Here is a 21,797-nt window from a genome sequence, read left to right as displayed (position 1 = left end):
TGGGGACAGTATACTGTATGGGGGGGCCTGTAATGGGGACAGTATACTGTATGGGGGGGACCTGTAATGGGGACAGTCTACTGTATGGGGGGGGCCTGTAATGGGGACAGTATACTGTATGGGGGGGCTGTAATGGGGACAGTATACTGTATGGGGGGGGTCTGTATACTGTATGGGGGGGAGGGGCTGTAATGGGGACAGTATACTGTATGGGGGGGGAGGGGCTGTAATGGGGACAGTATACTGTATGGGGGCCTGTAATGGGGACAGTATACTGTATGGGGGGCCTGTAATGGGGACAGTCTACTGTATGGGGGGAGGGGCTGTAATGGGGACAGTATACTGTATGGGGGGGAGGGGCTGTAATGGGGACAGTATACTGTATGGGGGGCCTGTAATGGGGACAGTATACTGTATGGGGGGCCCATGAACTCCCAGTCACTCCTCTAGAGCCCAGTCTTTGCTCTGTGTGACTAGGGCCTCTCTCTATGGGGCCGCCATGACTCCCCCATTAGTCTCCTAAACTGCAGCCATATTACACCCCTGTGCACACCAGCCCGGTTCTGTACAGAACAGGTGAGCGCGGTATACGTCTGATCACATGACCGCTCCCGACCACGTGACGTGTCGTCATCGCCTCCACAAGGCTCTGTAGTGTAGCCGCTCCTCGGCCTGTGACGTCACGCCCCCGCCCGCTGTCGTTTGATCACAACCTCGTACTGCGCAATTTTGGGGGCAGCGGGAAGCGCGCGCCCGGGCCCCGCCCTCTGCCTGTCACCGTCGGGGTGGGCGTGTCCCTCAGACCTGAGCTGTCGTTACGGCATTTCACTTTATGGCAGTCTGTAAATCTATTTTATTTTTCCCGTATTTAGTAAAGTGAAGCGAGAACCGGGAGATCCGGCGGCGATGGAGGAGGCTACAGACGAGGAAGTGCCTTCCACTTCACGGGAGGAGGCGGACACCGCCACTGCCACCGACGAGGTATACGGGGAGGGGGGAGGGCACAGCGCTAGCTTCTGTCAGTTGTATTGCGCTCTTCCCGCTAGTTTAGTGATAGCTGCAAAATGGCGCGAAAATCTCCAGACAAGCCCTGAAGTGATGTCCTGTGTGGCCTCATGTACTAAGCGCCTGCGGCAGCCAATCACAGGTCTGCTTTCATTTTCTAACCAGCTGTGGACAAATGAGAGCTGCACTGTGATTGGTTGCATTTCACAGCTCACTTTGGCAGGTGTCCCCTGGGGCCTATTAGTTTATGAATGGATGTCCCTTCACTGTCAGGAGGGCGGGGCATGAAACAGGAACACCCCCCTGACAGTACAAGTCTGTATTACCATAATTAAAGGGGTTGTCCAGGCAAAAATAGACAACCCTTTTAATATTAAAATGAGCTTGGGGCAAGAATTAAAAACAAAAAACAACAAAAAAATCCCTCCCCTGGTTGCTGCGCTGTCGTTCCACGGGTCCCGGCTCCTCTGCTCCGGCAGGTCTCTTCCAACGTTGTGCTGAAGCCTCTGATTGGCCTCAGTGGTCATGTGACTTCTCAAGAAGAGGACCAGTGATGTCATAGGTAGTGACGTTCAGGTCTTCTCTGATTGGCCTCAGCAGTCACGTGACCGCTGAGGCCAATCAGTGGCTTCAGCAGAATGTTGGAAGAGCCGCCGGAGCAGAGGAGCTGGGAGGTGCGGGAGGACCCCGGAGCAATGGGGTGAGGGGAGGATACGATTTTTTTAAAAAATTTTCCTTCATTGTCCCCCGCTTATTTAGGCAGTAAGAGGACTGTCTGTTTTTGCCTGGACAACCCATTTATTGTATAATTATTCGCATGCTTTTACAGATTTACTTTTTTAAGGTAAGTTCACACTGAGGTTTTTTTTTTAGATGGATTTTTTGAGTTGGAATCCTCTTTAAAAAAAAAAAAAAATCCTGTTTTTTTTCTTCTAGTTGATCATTATTAATTAATAATATATTTTTTTTTTTGCAAACCTCATTGATAAGAATGGGAAGCAGAAAAACACAAGTTAGAATTTTCTTACAGATCAATCACGAGGCTTCTTTTTTTTTTTCCTTTAGCTGAAAAAAATTCCCTCAATGTGAATATGCGTATAAGAATTGATGTGACCGCCTCAGGGACATTTCCTGATTCCCTGGTGACGATCCATTTCCCCATTTCCGGAAATGGATTGTCACTACTACTACCATCCCCCCCTCCTATCCACTTCATCATACTTCCCTTCTTCCTGTGATATGGCTCCTCCTTCTTTACTGATTGTGCAGGGTGCCCTGCTCCGAGTGCTGCTCTGCACACTGCTGCTGATGAGCCACCTCTTCTGTGCAGCGCATGAGGAACGCACCCTGTACAATCAGTAAAGAAGGAGGAGCCATCTCTGATTAAGAAGCGTGGAAGGTAAGTATACAATATGGGTTGGGCTGAGTAGGTAGACAGGGGAGGGATAGCTAGAGAGACAGGGAGGGGGAGGGAATAAGGAAAGTGTAGGGGTAGGGAGTGAGGGAGGGAAAGTGAGTTAGGAAGGAGGAATAAGTTGAGGGGTTAGTGAGGAAGTTTCATAGCAGGAAGCTGAACCAGGTAAACAAAAGCAGGAGATACCAGGAGCTCCTAGAGACTCACAGAGATCACCCAAGACACTCCTGCAGGTATGTGGGTGCATTTATTAACCCATTAATAGCACTAACAGACATTAAAAAACAAAACAAAAAAACCCTTTATTGCCCGTGAAACCCCTTTAAGTGTATGAGTCCATGACAGCTGATGCTATTAAGGTGCCACCTGTTCCACTTTTCGTGGACCTGCACCGAGCGCACAGTCGTGTACACGTATCCTAGAAGTTCTCACCCATAGCGCTGTATTCACATTGGTATTTCTCAGACCTTCTCTACCTCTCCGCTACGTTATGATGATGTCATTTACATGGCAGATTTTTTGTTGTGGAATCCACTGCAAATTTTTCATGGCTTGTTAATTTCATTATGATGTTTTTTTTTAGTTTTAATTACATTTTGCAGCTTTTCGAACTAAAACTTCTTCTTTTTTTTGAGAATGAATGACTTTCCTATGGTCGCCGTATACTGACGCCTATAACTTTTTTACTGTACTGTTGACTAAGATATGTCAGGGCTCTTTATTTGCGCGGCAAGTTGCACTTTTTATTGGTACCACTGTGAGTATGTATAATTTTTTTTTAATTTTTTTTTTTTTACCAAAATACATTCATTAAAGGGGTTGTCCCATCTTTAGCATCCTATCTATACTGCTGGTTTATGTGGATTTAAGACTTTTCCTAAATACATTGCTTTATCAAAACTGCTTTGTTTGGCCGCCATCTTAATTTATTCACTTCATTGTTGACACTGTGTTTCTATGGCCACTGGGCTTATCTGCTCATTTCCCAAGTGACAGTAGCTGCCTGCTCTCAGGGGGGAAAGGGAGGGGCTGACAAGTAACAGAGCTCCTCAGATAGTGGAGGGGGGAGGTGAGAGCTCCTGGATTACTCTGCTGTCTATCTTCAGCTTTTCCACTTATCAGCCGGTTTAATTGCATTTGGCTGATAAGGGCTGAGATAAGGAGTCCGTTACCTCTGTATGTAATACAAGCTGACTCAAATCCAGCTCTGCTGTATCAGTTTCCATATCATCTGTATACTGTGGTAATGCATTTACAACCAATCCCTCATTACTGACTGCAAATATAAGAAATAGCAGAGCAAGTGAAACCCCGCCCACCAATGTGCTGAGAAATCCAGGAAGTGAAGAGAGTACAGAGCCCTGCAGGCTGCAGAACAAGAGTTATGGGAATACCATAATATGAAATCAATGGGTTATAAAGCCTCCCATTGATTTCAATGTGTAGCGTGCGTAAGACGGAACCCATTGAAGTCAATGGGACTCTGTTTTGAAGCGCTGACTCTAACACGAGTTTACGTGTCAGAATGAGTGCCGCGTAACATCGTGTGCACAGGCCCTTAGGTTGTTTTTTTTTCTTTTTTTTTGGAATTTCTGACCACAGTTTACATGTTTTTCGTTATCTCCTTTGACGTCATAGTTTAATGACCTGCGCACCCAGGTCTATATACAATACAGGACGATATCCTTGAATAAGTCTGCCAAGGTATCTCCTGCCCCAACCTGTTTGTTCAAAGAGCTAAGGTCCAAGATGGCCGGCCTCGCTCATTTGCCTTCAAAATGTGAATTTGCATGTTCCAAATGACCAGACCATGAACATCCTAAAATTGGCAATGCAATGGTAAACGACATGTTAAGTATTAAAGAGGTTGCGCCCCACCATAACAATCTCACATAGAATAGGGGAGAAGTATAGCATTGCAGAAGGTTCAAGAACTGCCCCTCCCCCTGACATTGGTGTACCAGGCCCCCAGTTTATAGTGTGGTTGCATTGTCACTGAGTACAGAGTTTTTGGTTAGAGGAGCAGCATGCATGCACGACCATGCCATCGTTTAGACCGAGGACACGGCACATGTGTAGTCATGGTGGGTGAGGTCCCAGCAATGGGAGATTTTTTTGTAAGTTTGCTGGGGAAGGTGGGGAAAAAAACAACCCATACTCACCTGTCCTTGGTGCTCCGGGGTCTTGTCTTGTCGTAATTCCTCATGGCACATGACTGCTGAGGCCAACCTCTGACTTCCCGATTCCTTTCCTTAGGCTGCTGATTGGCCTCAGCGGTCATGTGCGGCGGGGACTTCTGCCAAAACAGGACCCCAGAGCGGCAGGACTTGACTGTCTATTGAGATACCAGGGACAGGTGAGTATGTTGTGGTTTTTGTTTAAAGAGGACCTTTCATGGATTTGGGCACATGCGGTGTTATATACCACTGGAAAGCCGACAGTGCACTGAATTCAGCGCACTGTTGGCTTTCCCGATCTGTGCCCCGGGTGAAGAGCTATCGGTGCCGGTACCGTAGCTCTTCACAGTCAGAAGGGCGTTCCTGACAGTTTGTCAGGAACGTCCTTCTGCCCAGCAGCGCCTATAGCACTGTACAGTGTGAGCGGAGAGGAACGCCCCCTCCCTCCGCTCAGAGTGCTCATCCATAGACGAGTATTGTCAGGAAGGGAGGGGGCGTTCCTCCCCGCTCACATAGTACAGCACAGTACGGTGCTGCAGTACCGGCACCAATAGCTCTTCACCTGGGGCACAGATCAGGAAAGCCGACAGTGGGCTGAATTCAGTGCACTGTCGGCTTTCCAGCGGTATATAATACCACATGTGCCCAAATCCATGAACGGTCCTCTTTAACTTTTTTTTTTTTTTTTTACACTTTCTTCAGCCTCCTTGCAAGAAACAGGTTACCCTGGATAATCCCTTTAAGCCAATTTTTTTTTGGTCTGGTTATGGAAGGGTTAATTTAATTTCCCCCACTGCTCTTTTTTGTTTGTTTTTTGTCATTGTCATGTGTGTAATTATTTGTCCCCTTTATTCTGTCCTAGAAAAGCGATCCCGATCCTCCCTTTCAACTGAAGCTTCCACCTAAAGCTCAGCGTCCCGAAAAGGAAGTGGATCCCGAGTATGAAGAAAAGATGGTAAGCCTTGCGTCGTCGTCAGGATAACGGGCAGTGAGCGCGCCCCCGGGTACAGGCGTAAAGGCACACAATAGCAGGAAGCACCAATTTTACTGACAGGATGTTACCAGGAAAGTTAGTGAGAAAGTAAGTGAGGAGATTGTCAGCGCCCGCTCTTTCTCAGAGACTCGTGTCCGTGTATGTCACCACATTCACAAACAAGTCTAATAACCTCATCCCCCGACTGTAGCATTGAAGGGTATAAGGCGCTGTTCATATCTGCAGTGGTCAAGTCTCAGACTGGCAGCAGCGCCTGATCCGTTATCTGCGGTGCCCGACGGACCCCATTGATGTTTGAGGAATTCCGCTGTGTGACCGTCATGGGGTCTTTATCCTCTAAGGCAGATCTGAACTTGGCCTAACTCTACACATAGCAATAAATATATGAAATGGTCCAGAATTTGTACTTAAGTCTAATGGGACGTTGCAAACACATGCTCAGATCGGAGAAGTAGACTTGTAATGGGGAATGAAGAACGTAATGCAAGGAGCTGACGTCGTGGAGGAAGGTGAAAGGGGTCGACATGGATAACACCACTGAAAAATACTGCGTACAAAAGTGCCCGGCTAAAGAGTCTCCCTGTCCATTTGATCAGGGTTTGGGGTTTCCATATAGATTCAAAATTTGGGTTTGATTTTCAGTGGTCTCATACGTGCCTCTTATCTAAACTAGTGACAAGCTAGAGGATACGGGGAGAAGGTGCTGCAGAGTTTTACACTGTGTGCCAATAAAGATGTTGCGACAATGTGTGTTGTGAGTTTATTACTACATTGTTATTTTATATGGTCGCCACTGATTCCTACAAATTATTCAATACCCGAGCTATATGTAATGTGAGAAATGAAATTGACGTCTTGGAAGAATGCGGCAGGTCCAAGGCGGCTAATATGTCCTTGTCTAAATGAAAGGCTGATTGTATTGCGCAATAAAGTGTAGATGCCCCTTGACTAGGTATGTATGTATCTATGTATGTACAGTATGTATGTATGTATATGGCAGAATAGGAAGATGTCTGTTCCTACCGTTCTATTTCTCTACCGATGATTTTTATGTATTAAAGGGATTCTACCACCAAATCGCTTTTTTTTTTCTGCTTCAGACGTCGGAGTCGCCTTTAGAAAGTCTATTCGTCTCCTACCTCTAGACGTGGTCTCCGCGGTGCCGTTCTTTAGAAAGCCCGGTTTTTACTGGTATGCTAATGAGTTCTCCGCGGCAATGGAGGCAGATCCCAGTGCTCAAATGGCGATGGGGGCGTCCCCACTGCTGCCAGAGAACTCTCTCCAGCAACGCCTCCATCTTTGGCTGCAACCCCGCCTCTTCTGTCTTCCATGTCGGTCCAACCTCCGACACCTGCGCAGTACGCTCCTGTATTGAACTACAAGAGCAAGAATGGCTTCCCAAAAATGGCCGCTCTTGCTCTTGTAGTTCAGTACAGAAGCGTACTGCGTAGGCGTCGGAGGTTGGTCCGAGACAGAAGACAGAAGAGGCGGGGTTGCAGCTGAAGATGGAAGTGTTGCTGGAGAGACCTCTCTGGCAGCAGTGTGGACACCCCCATTGGCGTTTGAGCGCTGAGGCCCACCCCCATTGCTGCGGAGAGTTCATTTGCATACTGCTTAAAACCGGTATTTCTAAGAAACGGCACTGCGGAGACCACGTCTAAAGGTAAGAGACGAATAGACTTTCTAAAGGCTATTCAGACGTCTGAAGTACAAAAAAAGCGATTTAGTGGTAGAATCCCTTTAAAGGAATAGGAGGTAAGGTTGTCCTCAGTGCTCATGTCCCCACAGGTCAGAAGCGCATTTTTTTTCTCTTTGGGGTATGTTCACCCAGCAGATAGCAGCAACGGAATGCCAATGCAGGCATTGACGGATGAATGGGTCTAATTGGCAGGGAGTCTTGAGTCTTGGATTCTATGGCAGCATCGAGCAGGGCGCTGATTTTTCAGAATCCTTTTATGATCTCTGCCTCCTATTGAAAACAATGGGAGGCAAATTCAGGGAGTGGAATCTGTCCCCAAATCTGCAGCAAAATCCTGTGTGCGACTGTACCTTTACAGGGACCAGCTATCTGTATTGGATTTGTCAGGCTAAGACCCCAAGTTGTGCAAATGCAGTGGGTGGAGGGGGTGGAAGCTGCGTATTAGATATAGACCCCAAGCTGTGGAAGTGCGGTGGGGGAGAAAGGGGTTAAAAAAAGAAAAAAAAAAGCTAAAGCCGTATCTTACAGTACCTGCAAAGTGTATTCAAGGAGTGTTCGTTTCAACTCATCCACACATTTTTGGAAATCGTGACATCGTGATCATTTTCTCTGCAGATTCAGAAGCGTCTCCCTGTAGATTTAATAGGGAAATAAAAAAAAATGCAGAGGAAAATGTTACTGGAAAATAGGCCGTGTGTTTCCTCTCTGTTGGGCTGCTATAAGTGCATGATGCTGTGCTCACCTAAGGCCCTGTTCACACCTCCACATCTTGGTTTACGTTTGGGGACCTTCCCGAATGGAACCCAATCTGCATAAAGAAGTGATTACCTAAGGAAACCCATCCACCCCATAGACTACAGGAACAGAATGGTCCAAATGTAGATATGAACCGGGCCTAAATGTTGTGGTCTGTGAAACTGCTGATCCTCAGGGGTGCCAGGTCATCAATTCATAGCCCTGGAACTCCCTTTAGTAGGCCCCGCTCTGGTAATCTGAGTATGATTTGGGTGTTTATTCCCTAATTTGGAAGGGGTTATCTATGGCCTCTCTATATGACTCCTGACCTGTCGCCATGCTTTCATTACAGGAGCGTAGTCTGGCAGCGAGGCAGTGACTTTGCCGTATCAGATAATCTATAGTCTGGACTCCGTGGACTGAATACACCTGTCTGAATCTAGTCTTAAAGTAATATCGTACAGTATATCCTCTTTTATTGGCTCGGCAGATGAGGAAACTGTCGCTGCACCTGCCAAAAAGTAATAAAAGATCATAATCCCGTACAAACATCGAACCAAAAATGTAATTAACAGTATGAAATATTGCGCTGTCTGTTGTTTGAGCTTCTCCAATGTATAAAGCTTAGTTTATTTATACATGTCTATTGCTAGAGGATTGTCATATGAGACAGATATGTAGTCAGGTATTAAAGGAGGTCTCCCATTCTCAATGGGGTCTTCAGTATCTGATTGGTGGGGGTTTGACAGACAGAGACCCTGCGCTGATCAGCTGATCTGGCCGCTGGGGTCAGGAGTAGAAACAGCGCTGCCCATTGCACAGTGGTGGTGCTGGGGTACTGCAGCTGTAGCTGGAAAAGCAGCAGAACTACTAGTGCCCGGAAGCAGCCGGACCATCTCATTGGTGCGGGGTCTAGGTGTTGGACCCTCACTGATCAGATGCTGATGATCCTATTTGGTGGATAACTCGTCTACCTAAAGTAATTAAAAATAAACACACCAAGAAACGCCCTTGTAAGGCCTCATGTCATAGGAGGCTTCTAATACCCCCTATGGCTGTACCTTGGGCACCGTCAGGTCCATAAACTACTGTCGCCAGGTGAAAGGAGTCCTGGGCAAATAAGTGCCCCTCTGGGCAGAGTCAGGTTATTGTGCTCACCGACTGAAGCCTGGACACAGAAAGGGTGCATTCACACAGAGTAACGTTGGCGTTTTTTGTGCTTATTTTGGCACATAGCGCCGCGTTTGCGCTGCGCTATTTTGCGGTCGCGTTAAACGGCGTTAACGCGGTGCTATGTGCCAAAATAAGCACAAAAAACGCCAACGTTACTCTGTGTGAATGCACCCTAAGTCTCATTAATTGTGTCTTATAGTAATGGGGTCCGTGTGGTTTCCACATGACCAATGCAGAAAGCTGCTGCTTGTAGGACTTTTCTCTCTGTATTTTTCATGCGGAGAGGAGAACAGAATGACCCGAACCCTGATGTGAATCGGGCCTTAGTCTAGGGTCACATTTTCATTGGAGTTTCCATAGGAGACTCCGTCACAGATTCCATCTAAAATCGACGGAGAGAAAAGTCTGTTTTGGTATAAAACAGGTGGAAACCCAGTGGACCCCATTATAGCCTATGAAGTCTATGGGTGCTCATGGGTAACTGCTCTTTTTGGCAGACCTGAATGATGGAAAGAGCCAGACACTAGAGTGAGCCCGGCATAATGGGGTTTGCCAAATTGACAGCTTATTACTTCTCATCAGATAGAGGCCTGTCTGGATGGAGGGGTTATGGTGTCCCAAAGAGGTCATTGACTTATACAAAAACAGCCAGATCTTGGCAACAATGACACCAATTCACAATGGGAAGACATTGAATCTGGGGACTCTAAGGGCAGTTCACACCTGCGCCCGGTCTCCGCTTTGCAGGTTTCCCTCTTCTGCCCGAGAAACTGGACAGGAGACGGAAACCCGGCGGTCAGTTTTTAAACCCATTCACTTGAATGTGTTTGCAAAGCGTCCGCCCGTGAGCGTCTTCTGCTCTATTCGACAAAACTGTTTTTTTTTTTTAATCAGACACAAAGCCGGACATGCAGGACTTTGTTTCCAATTAAAAAAAAAACTGAGACCAGAAGACGCTCCCGGGCGAACACTGACTGATGGTTTCCATCTCCTGTCCAGATTCTCAGGCAGAAGACACAAACCCACAAAGCGGAGACCGGGCGCAGGTGTGAACCTATCTATCTGCAGGGATGGGTTCTGGTCCCTTTAATTTTAATGCAAAATTTTCAGCAAATCTGCATTATGTGCATGAGGCCGTAGACCTTAGAGGACCTTTCACCACCTGAACCACCTTGACCACTTTTCATTGTTTCATGGGATCCTCTCCATTGCTTTCGGTGCAGTTGGGATTTTTCTCTCTAGCCCGCACTGTTCCTGACCAATCATCATAGATGATTTTGGTGCCCGATGTGCTAACTAGACTCCCTAATGTCACTAAAAATTGTAGAGGAGCCTATGAAGGTGCGGCTCAGTGGTTAGCATTGTAGCCTTGCAGCGCCGGGGTCCTGGGCTTGGAATCCGGCCAAGGACAACATCTGCATGAAGTTGGTTTGTTCTCCCTGTGTTCGTGCGGGTCTCTTCCCACACTACAAGGACATACTGATAGGGAATTGGGATATACTGCCCCTACTGGGGACAGTGAGTGATAACAATGTGGCAGACTGTTGCAGTGTGCGTAGAGAATCGCTGGAAAGGGCTGCAAGTCCGACTTTATCATCCGGTGGTTTCACTTTAGAAGAATGGTCCTATTATAGTCAGTAGGGTCCCCCGGGCGTTGTTATAGTTGTCTGCTGTTATAGTGGTCAGCCTGTCCGTTGTTCTGGTCCTCTGACAGACCAGGACAATGGACTATACAACACTGACGTCAACATAGTGTCAGCAAGACCAATGGAGAGCACTAAAGTGACGATGATCCAGCAGCGGAGAACTAAGGATTTTTAATTTTATTTTACTATTTTCCCTGATTTTTGTTCTTTTTTTTTTTTGTAATTTCATATGTCCCCTTTAATCCGCTCTTATGTGCACAAAGTGTGGTTATATACTATAGTATATATATGTATTCCTCGCCTCCAGCCACCCCGCACAAGCCATAGACTATGAAGAATAACTCTTTTAGGATTGTTTTGTCATGTTTATCTCATTGCTGCCCCCGTGTCCTATAGAAAGTAGGGAAAGCTGAGGACTGGCTGAAACAGAAGGGAAAACATTGCCTCCTTTTTCCTATACGATAAAGTCACCATTTAACCTTGCAGTAACCTTTTTTGTCCATACGAGAGGTCAGGATTTGAGTAGACGGGAAGTCAGCTCGCTTTTCTATTCAGAGCGCTGTTACTTGTGAGCTTTACATGACATTTCCTGCTTTCCTAGGGGGAGGGAAGTCTGCAGGTGGGAGTAATAGTAAGCGGGAACGGCTTATAGCAACTACAAATGTGGCCGAGGAACAATTCAGCAGTGGTTTAGGGGCTAATAAGAATAAAACCCATCTTAGGCTGCATTGAAGTGAATGGGAAGTGTTCGGGAGCCGTCCGCAGTGCTCACGTGTATGGCTGTGAATGAGTAGTTTTACAAGCCCGGCGTAACTCCATGTGCATGCAGCTAAGATGGGTGCAGTAGATATGGGGTGAGCTGCTCACCGTGCAGGCGACTGGTCTTGTAGGGCTGTACCGTGTTGCCTTCCTTTAGACAGGTCTTATGGGGAGTTAAAGATATCTGGTGTTGGCACCGTCCATTCCCTTAAAAAAAAACTTGTATCTTTAGCTCGTCCAGTATCATCTCCTTATAAAAATGAGGCTTAACAACAAAAATATGTTGTAAAGCAGTACCAATGTGTCGTAAAGCAACACCAATGTGTCGTAAAGCAGTACCAATGTGTCGTAAAGCAGCACCAATGTGTCGTAAAGCAGCACCAATGTGTCGTAAAGCAGCCCCAATGTGTCGTAAAGCAGCACCAGTGTGTCGTAAAGCAGCCCCAATGTGTCGTAAAGCAGCCCCAATGTGTCGTAAAGCAGCCCCAATGTGTCGTAAAGCAGCCCCAATGTGCCGTAAAGCAGCACCAATGTGTCGTAAAGCAGCACCAATGTGTCGTAAAGCAGCCCCAATGTGTCGTAAAGCAGCACCAATGTGTCGTAAAGCAGCCCCAATGTGTCGTAAAGCAGCCCCAATGTGTCGTAAAGCAGCACCCTGTCTGCTGCAAAACTATGTTAATATCTTGCTAGAGTTTCCAATGATGTTAAATAGGAGAACATGTAGTGCACTATTGCATTCTAAACATTGTGACATAGACATTCAGGACATGAGAGAGTTGTACTTCTGGTAAGTTTGAGGTCTATATGGAAGGTAATAAGGATTCAGTGCTTTGTATGAAATGAATGAAATAGATTGCAATGAGATGACATGTTCTTATTATCCTGACTAGTATTCTGTTGCCCTCTGGTGGTAACAAGGTAAAACTACCAAAAAGGAGATAAGAAAACCTGATGTATTTATTAGATAAATCATCAATGTATGACAGGGGGGGGGGTCCAATTACTTAGACCCTCATCAATGCCATAAAACAAGCAGCAACGTCGTCCCCTTCTATAGCAGTGCCACTCTGAATACTGTCTGTACTGTATACTACTGTATGTTACTGTTATACTACCGCTAGACTGTATGGACAGGGCTCAGTTATTGTTTCCTCCCGATGTCTGATCTTGTAACACCGTCCTGTGAAGCTTTATAGCCCTTGCCTCACTAACGTATGGTAATCGTATACATTTCAATATCCCGCTCAATAAATGTTGATATTCAGAATATTCCATGACTTTGATGCTGGAAATAATGTAATTGTCTCTTCCTATTTTAGAAAACAGATCGCTCTAAAAGATTTGAGTTCCTCCTGAAGCAGACCGAGCTGTTTGCGCATTTTATTCAGCCCGCTTCGCAGAAATCGCCAACGTCTCCTCTCAAAGTGAAATTAGGACGCCCCAGGACAAAGAAAGATGAAAAACAAAGTTTGTTGTCTGCCGGAGAGTATGTAAATTACTTCTTCCATTTCTTCATAGTTCACAAATGCAATTAAAGCGACGGAGCGTAGTTTTCTAACTTAAAGCGTAAGTAAACTTTACAACAACTTTAGATTTTTTGGCAGCATTTGTGTTATTAATACATTTTATAATATTTCTTTGTTACTGGTTTTGTCTCTTTTCTGTAAAAATCTGCATTACTTTAGACTTGGCCTTGTACGGGCTCTTTTATAATGCAGGGAAGGAGGGGGTAACATCAAACAGATATGCCATGGGCACATGAAAACCTAGAACTGAGCTTCCATATGACACCGAAATGACAGGTCCATCTGTAAAATTTGCAGAGTTGGAAGCACAGCCAAGATTGACATACTTATAGGCAGCTACTCCCAATAAACGTGTGATCTCTCTGGAAATAATACAAGTGTATTGCAATCTTGAAGTTATAGGAGAGACAAGAATTTCCTCCTGCACAGGAATCACTGTTCTAGGTTAAAGATATAATTGTTTAAAGTGACCCCTGTCAGCTTCAGCTTCCCCCGCACTGTGCAAGAGCCCTCAATACAGAAACAAGGGAAAGAAAGAAGTGCAGAATTTCACAGAAAGGAGCCAATGTTAATTAAAGGGATTATGCCAAGAAAATGTACATGTCCTGTATCCATAGGAGAGAGGACAATCACCTGATTTGCTAAGGGCGGGTTCACGCCTGCGCCCGGTCTCCGCTTTGCAGGTTTCCATCTTCTGCCCGAGAAACTGGACAGGAGACGGAAACCCGTCGGTCAGTTTTTAAACCCATGCACTTGAATGCAAAGTGTCCGCCTGTGAGCGTCTTCTGGTCTCCGCAGCAAAGTCGGACATGCAGGACTTTGTGTCCAGTTAAAAAAAAAAAAAACAACGGTTTCACTGCAGAGACCACAAAATGCTCACGGGCGGACACTGACCGCCGGGTTTATGTTTAGCCCCCTACGCATTGGGGAAGTGGAGAATCCCCTGTTTTCAGGATTGGTGGGTTTCTCTGAGGACCCCGATCAGGTATTTTATCATCTATTCTATGGATAGAGCACAAATACTTTTTGTGGCAATAACCCCTTATTGACACAAATTCTGTCGGAAAATCAAAAATTGTTGGAAAGGTTAATGACGCTTTAAAGCTCAAATATCAAGGCTTAAATGTTGTCTGTGACTGGTATAAGATAACATTACCAGCATCAGACTTACTGTACATTACCGAGCATGCTCAGTTCAGCCATTGTTTGATAGATCTTGGGGCAGAATGTATTGAACATAGCTGAACATAGGATGTTCATTAGGCATAGCTGCCTGGACCCCATAGCAGCTCTCACCCAAACTCACTTCATACAGATGATCCAACACCCGGGACCCCATTGATCTTTGATTGATGACCTATCCTGTAGTCATATATGTAAGCCCAGAAAACCCCTTTAATGGCAATCTGTCATGTCCATATTTCCTTCTAGACCAATAATGCTGGGTAGGGGCCTTGAATAGAGATGAGCGAACACTGTTCGGAACAGCCGTTCCAAACAGCACGCTCCCATAGAAATGAATGGCACGCGGGGGGTTAAGTGGTGCTTCCATTCATTTCTATGGGAGTGTGCTGTTCGGATCGGCTGATCCGAATAGTGTTCGCTCATCTCTAGCCTTGACTAGAACCACACACATACTATTGCAGCCACTACATATTCAATGGATATTCACCAAACCCACCGGTTTCCATAGGTTCAGCCGTTCATATAATGTATGTGGGGGCCTTGTGACTTTCTCCATTCTCACAGGTCAGTACACATGCACCTCTTGGCTGAGCTGAGTGTGCATGTGTATGGGGGAAATGTTGGCCTACAGTGACCTAAAGTCTCTCTGGCTAGATAAAGCAAGCTAGGAGTGTAGGGACAATATCTTTTCACTTAATAATGTCCATCAGCCTGATGTTTCCTTGGCTCATTTCTGAAATTACTGCCCAACACTTCCCCTTTAGCCCTGATGCTCTCGGTGACGTTGGCCAAGGCTGAAGATGACAATCGCCTAAGTAGTAATTTTGGAGAAGAGCTCAGGCTGTCTGAAGGACACTCACCCTCTGATTTGCAAATCATTGAAAAGAAGATTATCTCTACATGGTGCTCGCTCTGCTTTCCTGCTTTGTGGTTGGAGAGATATATTTGCGCCTCTCTAGTAGCCCCCTACCTGGCACTGTTATTGGTTTAGGAAGAAATATGGACCTGATTGCCTGAAGTTGTGAGCCGGCAGCCCTCATATCCTTTCCCTACATTACCATGCACGTCTAGCTGAGCTAAATGATATTTCTGTGGACAATAAAGGGGCAATTTACTGCCGGATATTTCTGCTATTACTTACCTTACACAATACAGAAGCTTTGACAATGGCAGATTTTGCATCACCCATGACACAGTGACAGATTTATCAATAGGTTTTAATCTCCATATGAAAGACTAAGGGTCAGTTCGCACAGAGGAATTTGCTGCGGATTTGTCCTGTGGATGTACAAACCTTTTTTTCCCCACGAATAGTCCCACTATGACTGCAGCACATTTTACTTTTCTACGTGAGACATGGAGCATGTACAGAAAGGAGTATTTTGTCCCCCCGTGTCCTATTTACATGTAGTTTTGCCAAGAGTAAGTGTAAAATAGCAAAGAAATAACTGAGAAAAGCCTGAGTGACCATAACATAGGAGAAGCAGAGACACTCAACTGCAGATATAGGGATTGGTGCAGCTAAAAAGATCCTTGAACAGAAACAATAGATATGAGCAGAAGTTGTGTGAAGAAAACTAGGCCCCTCCTTTCATCCATCCATTCATTCGTTCATTGTGTACACATCTTAATTATGAAGGTGACTAAGGATGGAACTTCCTTAGTAACAGGGACTGAAAGGCAAAGTAGCTAGAAGGGAGACACGTAGTGGCAGCAAATGTAGGAAGGTTTTTCAGGAAGAAATCAGCAACATGCTAAAATAAAGTCCAGGATCACATGCTCTATGAAGTGAGACTAAGTTGTCTGAAAAGTGTATGGAGAAAGAAATGGAGACTACTAATGTTAAAACTTCATTTTTGTGTATACTTTTTTTCTTTTTCTTTTACAATTCAGCAATCGACACCGACGCACGGAGCAAGAAGAAGATGAAGAATTATTGTCCGAAAGCCGCAAAACCTCCAACGTGTGCGTGCGATTTGAGGAATCTCCTTCATGTAGGTCATCACTTTATGTCCTAATAAATGTGGAGGTCGGCAGAAAGATTGGAGCCCGGATAAGCCATTGTCTATAGGGAGTCCGTCCTGCTGTACGTGCAGGCCTAGCCTTTATAATGTAGGACATACTGGGCAGGTTTATATACAGTCATTAAAAAAAAAAAAAATTCTGTATAAATGTCATTTTTTTTATTCTTAGGAGTCAAGTGGCTGATCTTATAGAGTGACAGAGTCATATAAGGAAAGCTGTCCCTCTCTGTATTATAGGAAAACAGGTTTGGGTGCTAAGAGATTTGGTTGCCCTCATTCATATACCTCACCAGTGGCAGCAGAGGCAGCTGCCACAGGGCCCGGGACATTAGGGGCCCGGCGACAGCCGCTACCGCTGCGTTTTTTTTTTTAAATAGGCCGTTACCGGCTGGAGTTATTCCACCCGGTAACGGGCCCTATTTACTTATCGACCCTGGCAGGGCTGGGATCTATAAGTGACACCGCGGGTCCCACAAAGACTATCATTATACTCGGGGGTCTTTTCAGACCCCCGAGTATAATGATCGGAGGCCAGGGATAGGTAAGAAACATAAAAAACACTGCTACTTACCTCTCCACGATCCAGGCAGGCTTCAGGCCTAGTCGTCTGACGTCACATGACCCCGGCCTGCGACCCGGGTCATGTGACGTCTGACGTCATAGAAGATGGACTACAGTAGAGGCCGACAGCGCAGGAGCTGGGAGATAGGTGAGTAACAGTGTTTTGTTTATTTTTTATCCCCCCTGGGTCTCCGATTATTATACTCTGGGGTCTGAAAAGACCAATAAGTATAATAATTGTTTATGGGCGTATTATTGGGCATAATACTGTGTGTAGGGGCCACTATAGGGTATAATACTGTGTGCAGGGGCCACTATGGGGTATAATACTGTGTGCAGGGGCCACTATGGGACATAATACTGTGTGCAGGGGCCACTATGGGGTATAATACTGTGTGCAGGGGTCACTATGGGACATAATACTGTGTACAGGGGCCACTATGGGACATAATACTGTGTGCAGGGGTCACTATGGGACATAATACTGTGTGCAGGGGCCACTATGGGGGATAATACTGTGTGCAGGGGCCACTATGGGGCATAATACTGTGTGCAGGGGCCACTATGGGGCATAATACTGTGTGCAGGGGCCACTATGGGACATAATACTGTGTGCAGGGGCCACTATGGGACATAATACTGTGTGCAGGGGCCACTATGGGGCATAATACTGTGTGCAGGGACCACTATGGGACATAATACTGTGTGCAGGGGCCACTATGGGGTATAATACTGTGTGCAGGGGCCACTATGGGGCATAATACAGTGTGCAGGGGCCACTATGGGACATAATACTGTGTGCAGGGGCCCCTATGGGACATAATACTGTGTGCAGGGGCCACTATGGGACATAATACTGTGTGCAGGGGCCACTATGGGGCATAATACTGTGTGCAGGGACCACTATGGGACATAATACTGTGTGCAGGGGCCACTATGGGGTATAATACTGTGTGCAGGGGCCACTATGGGGCATAATAGAGCGCGCAGGATTGCGGAGGAGGGGGGCGGTCGAGGTCTTTGGTGTCGGTCGGGGGGGGGGGGGCTTCATGTCAAAAGTTCACCACGGGGCCCCGCCATCCCTAGTTATGCCACTGTACCTCACTTTAACATCAGAGGTACAACACAGACTTAGAAGAAATTCTAGATCTTTCTTATATTACAATGAATCATTAACATACATTTGAAGAGATTGCAGGTCTGGAACAAGAGGGTTCTCACTTATTGTAAAGAGCTATCTTGCACGGCAGGAGCCTTGTCTTAGGTATTTCTTGTGATATTATGTTAGTTTTTTTTAAATTTCATGTTATATTGCTTGTCCTGCAGATGTGAAAGGAGGAACGCTGAGGGATTATCAAATCAGAGGCCTCAACTGGATGATCTCCTTGTACGAAAATGGCATTAATGGCATACTGGCAGATGAAATGGTAAATCCTATTAAGGGTCCATTGACATGGAGGAAAGTGGCGCTGATTCTGGCACGATAACTCGCATAAGAATCAGCACTGAAAAAAAAGACTCCCATTGACTTCACTGGGTTCCGTTTTCCGCGCGGAATCCATTGAAATCAATGAGAGGTTTTTAACAGAAAGTCCGTGGAGGAAAACTCCGCAAACTATCTGATTAAACCTCTGCGGGAAGAAGCAGATCATCCCGTGGGGCCTTAGAGAGGGCCTTTCATGTCCTCTAACTTTTGCGTATTTATATACCGCCGGAAAGCCGAATCCAGTGCTGAATCCAGTGGACGCTCAGCTTTGCCATTATCTTCCCTGGCTGCAGAGATATCGTTGCCGCTATTTTCACTGCAGCGATAAAGGATCGGGCCTTACAGCTCAGTGTCATTGCTGGGTGGGGAGGAACGCTCACCCCCACCCCCAATGGTGCAGGGTAGCAGAGGGTTTCTTCTTCCTGTGTTCTAGCAATACATCTATGCACATTGGTGTTTGCTGTAGGATATTGCTACTTGTCATTGATATATTATGACTTACCAGTAATCTATTTGATATCCCTATAGGGGAACTTGAGCAAAGCTCAGGCTAGGTCCTATGTGGACTGGGCTCACTGCATGAAATGAATGGGTCCATGGATATAATCCATTAGCACAGATCTGTAGGCATCCATGTGCATGCAGTCTACCATTTGTTTCGTTCTACCTGATTTTATCTTTGCTTTAGGGATTAGGTAAGACATTACAAACCATCGCTTTGTTGGGCTACCTGAAGCACTACAGGAACATCCCAGGTCCACACATGGTGTTGGTACCAAAATCCACTCTACACAACTGGATGAACGAGTTTAAGCGATGGGTCCCGACACTTCGAGCTGTCTGTCTTATTGGTGACAAAGATGCACGGGTGAGTATAGCAATATATATAGCAATGTGCAGGGGAGCGGGTATTGTTCTATATTATAATAAATGGGTAGTGAGTAGAGATGAGCGAGTACTATACGATCGAATACCTCCCCGCCATAGGTATTCGTGTAAGCGTCCGAACACCAAGGGGTCAAACGCATCAAATATTCCATGCGCTTAACCCCTTGGTGTTTGGCCGCCGACATGACTACCTATGGCGGGGAGGTAATCGATTGCATAGTACTCTCTCATCTCTAGTAGTGAGCACAGCACTATATATACTGTTTATAAAGTGTGTATGTCGTAGATAGATGAACTTAATATTCATTCTGTAGGTACTTAATATTCGTCCTGTAATGAAGGTTTTTTATTTAGTGTGAACAGAGTCTAATATTGGAACGATTCCACCTCCCCATACATGTCTGTGCTGCCGCCCCCTCCACCATGCTCTGTATGTAATGTATATCAGCCACCGAGCAGTATATAAGAGCCGCACTGGATACCACACTGGTGAGATGTCTGCATGTACTGCTGTAGGTTTTCTCACATTTCTTCTGTATTCCAGGCTGCTTTTATACGGGACGTCATGATGCCCGGAGAGTGGGATGTTTGTGTCACCTCCTATGAAATGGTCATAAGGGAAAAATCGGTTTTTAAGAAGTTCAACTGGAGATACCTTGTTATTGATGAGGCGCACAGAATAAAGAACGAGAAGTCTAAGGTCAGTGACGAGATACTAAAATATCTGATTCATATGTCTGACATGTACTTGCGCAGTTTGACACTCTCTGATGAATGCAGATACTATGGCTCTGTAGGCCACACCCCTTTGACAATTATTAGGAGAGTAGCGATAGAGCATACTGTATGTTACAGTTTCTTAGGAGCTATGTATTAGTGCTAGATATTAACAAACCTGAATAAAATAGTAACACGCTTCACTGTTCTGTATTGTGCGATTTGGCAAATCTGTTCATGTGTTTTATTCTTCAGCTATCGGAGATTGTGCGAGAGTTTAAGACCACAAACCGCTTACTATTGACGGGCACGCCACTTCAGAATAACCTTCATGAATTGTGGGCATTACTTAATTTCCTTCTCCCTGATGTGTTTAACTCTGCAGATGTAAGTATCCCTTCCCTATAGATGCGCATAGCTACCCCTCCTATATGCTACAAAATGTCCTAATAGTTTGCAAATGTAGGAATAATGACAAAGATGTAAAGTCTGGAACAAGGCGTGAAGAAAACACCAACTTGTCACTCAGAGGAGAAGTGAGTGTAATTGCTTGTTGTGGTTACTCACCTCTCCTGGTGCTGCACAAGTTCAGCTGCTACCTATTCAATTATTCTGATAGGTAGCGGCAGCTATTTTACTTGCTGATCCCCACTCCTGCTCAGTATGGCCTCCCCTTTTTCCTCCAGATGACATTGCAGCATTCTTCAGCGTCCGCGTCCTGGTAGTAAAAGTGGAGGCCAAAGGCGATGGCAGAGGGGAGCAGCGAGTAAAATATCTTCAGCTACCTATTGAAATAGTCAAATAGGTAGCGGCCGAACGTGTGCGGCTCCAGGGAAGATAAGTAAACAACAACAAACAATTATACTCACCTCTCCCGGGTGTCAGGGTGACCTGTGTCTGACATCATACACCCTGGATCACTGGTGACCCCTGCGGTTTGTGACATCAGACAGTGACCTGAGGAGAACGTGCGCTCTTTGGTGTTTCTGCCTTCGAGCAATTAATCAAAAAATTATTGAAAGTCATCTCATTGATGGATGTGTACTCGCCAACATCAATGGGGTCACTTATTTTGCATTCACACCACCCTGTCTCACTGCTATTGGTTAAAGGATATGTCACTAACTGTACGCTATACAATCTGCGATGGGTGTATGTGAATAACCTAAACCAAAATTCAGTGTCCTATAAATAGGGGTTGTGGCATGTATAAAGGGGAATGTCCTAAAATAATTGTTCCAGCGCACTCTTACCATTCCATCAGTATATAACACCGCCATTGCTAGAGGACATGAAAGGTAATTATTGCAATACGTATTCTAATTATTTTTTTTGCAATTAATTATTGTGCTACATATTGAAATCATTTTATTGTAATTATTGTAATACATATTGTAATTATTTTTTGTAACTCATTATTGTAATACATAGTATAATCATTATATTGTAATTATTTTATTGTAAATATTTTATTATAATGAATTATTTGTAATTATTTTGCAGGATTTTGATTCTTGGTTTGACACCAACAATTGTCTTGGGGATCAGAAGCTTGTGGAAAGGCTTCACGCAGTAAGTATTGTGTTATCTGCAAATGTTAAAGGAGGAGAATAAGTGTTCGGTTGCTGGGGGTCTGACAGCTGGGACCCCAGCGATTAGGAGATTCGGGGTCCCTGAGTCTCTTGTGGGATTGGTCCGCCTGTGTGACACCCTTGCATTCACTACTGTAGGACTTGCATACATTGCTCGTCAGTCATATAGAAGTGAATAGAGTGGTGGTCTTGCCTGGTCACTACCACTCCATTCAC

General features: G+C 45.5%; 1 protein-coding gene across 1 annotated transcript in view; it reads left to right on the top strand.

The window, feature by feature from the left end:
* Positions 1-678: 678 nt before the first annotated feature.
* The window catches only part of SMARCA1 (SNF2 related chromatin remodeling ATPase 1), a 65,393-nt gene continuing 44,274 nt past the window's right edge, over positions 679-21,797 (top strand). Inside the window, exons 1-9 of the mRNA XM_075259486.1 lie at positions 679-981; positions 5,459-5,551; positions 12,922-13,088; positions 16,207-16,307; positions 18,225-18,325; positions 19,073-19,252; positions 19,817-19,972; positions 20,245-20,376; positions 21,493-21,561. Coding sequence (XP_075115587.1) covers positions 907-981; positions 5,459-5,551; positions 12,922-13,088; positions 16,207-16,307; positions 18,225-18,325; positions 19,073-19,252; positions 19,817-19,972; positions 20,245-20,376; positions 21,493-21,561 — 1,074 coding nt within the window. The 5' untranslated portion in view covers positions 679-906. The remainder of the gene's footprint in view (positions 982-5,458; positions 5,552-12,921; positions 13,089-16,206; positions 16,308-18,224; positions 18,326-19,072; positions 19,253-19,816; positions 19,973-20,244; positions 20,377-21,492; positions 21,562-21,797) is intronic.

The sequence above is a fragment of the Leptodactylus fuscus genome, chromosome 11 (genome assembly GCF_031893055.1).
Source record: "Leptodactylus fuscus isolate aLepFus1 chromosome 11, aLepFus1.hap2, whole genome shotgun sequence".
Taxonomy (NCBI): domain Eukaryota; kingdom Metazoa; phylum Chordata; class Amphibia; order Anura; family Leptodactylidae; genus Leptodactylus; species Leptodactylus fuscus.
The sequence above is the reverse complement of the archived record's forward strand: the minus strand, read 5'-3'. Positions and strand labels throughout refer to the sequence as shown.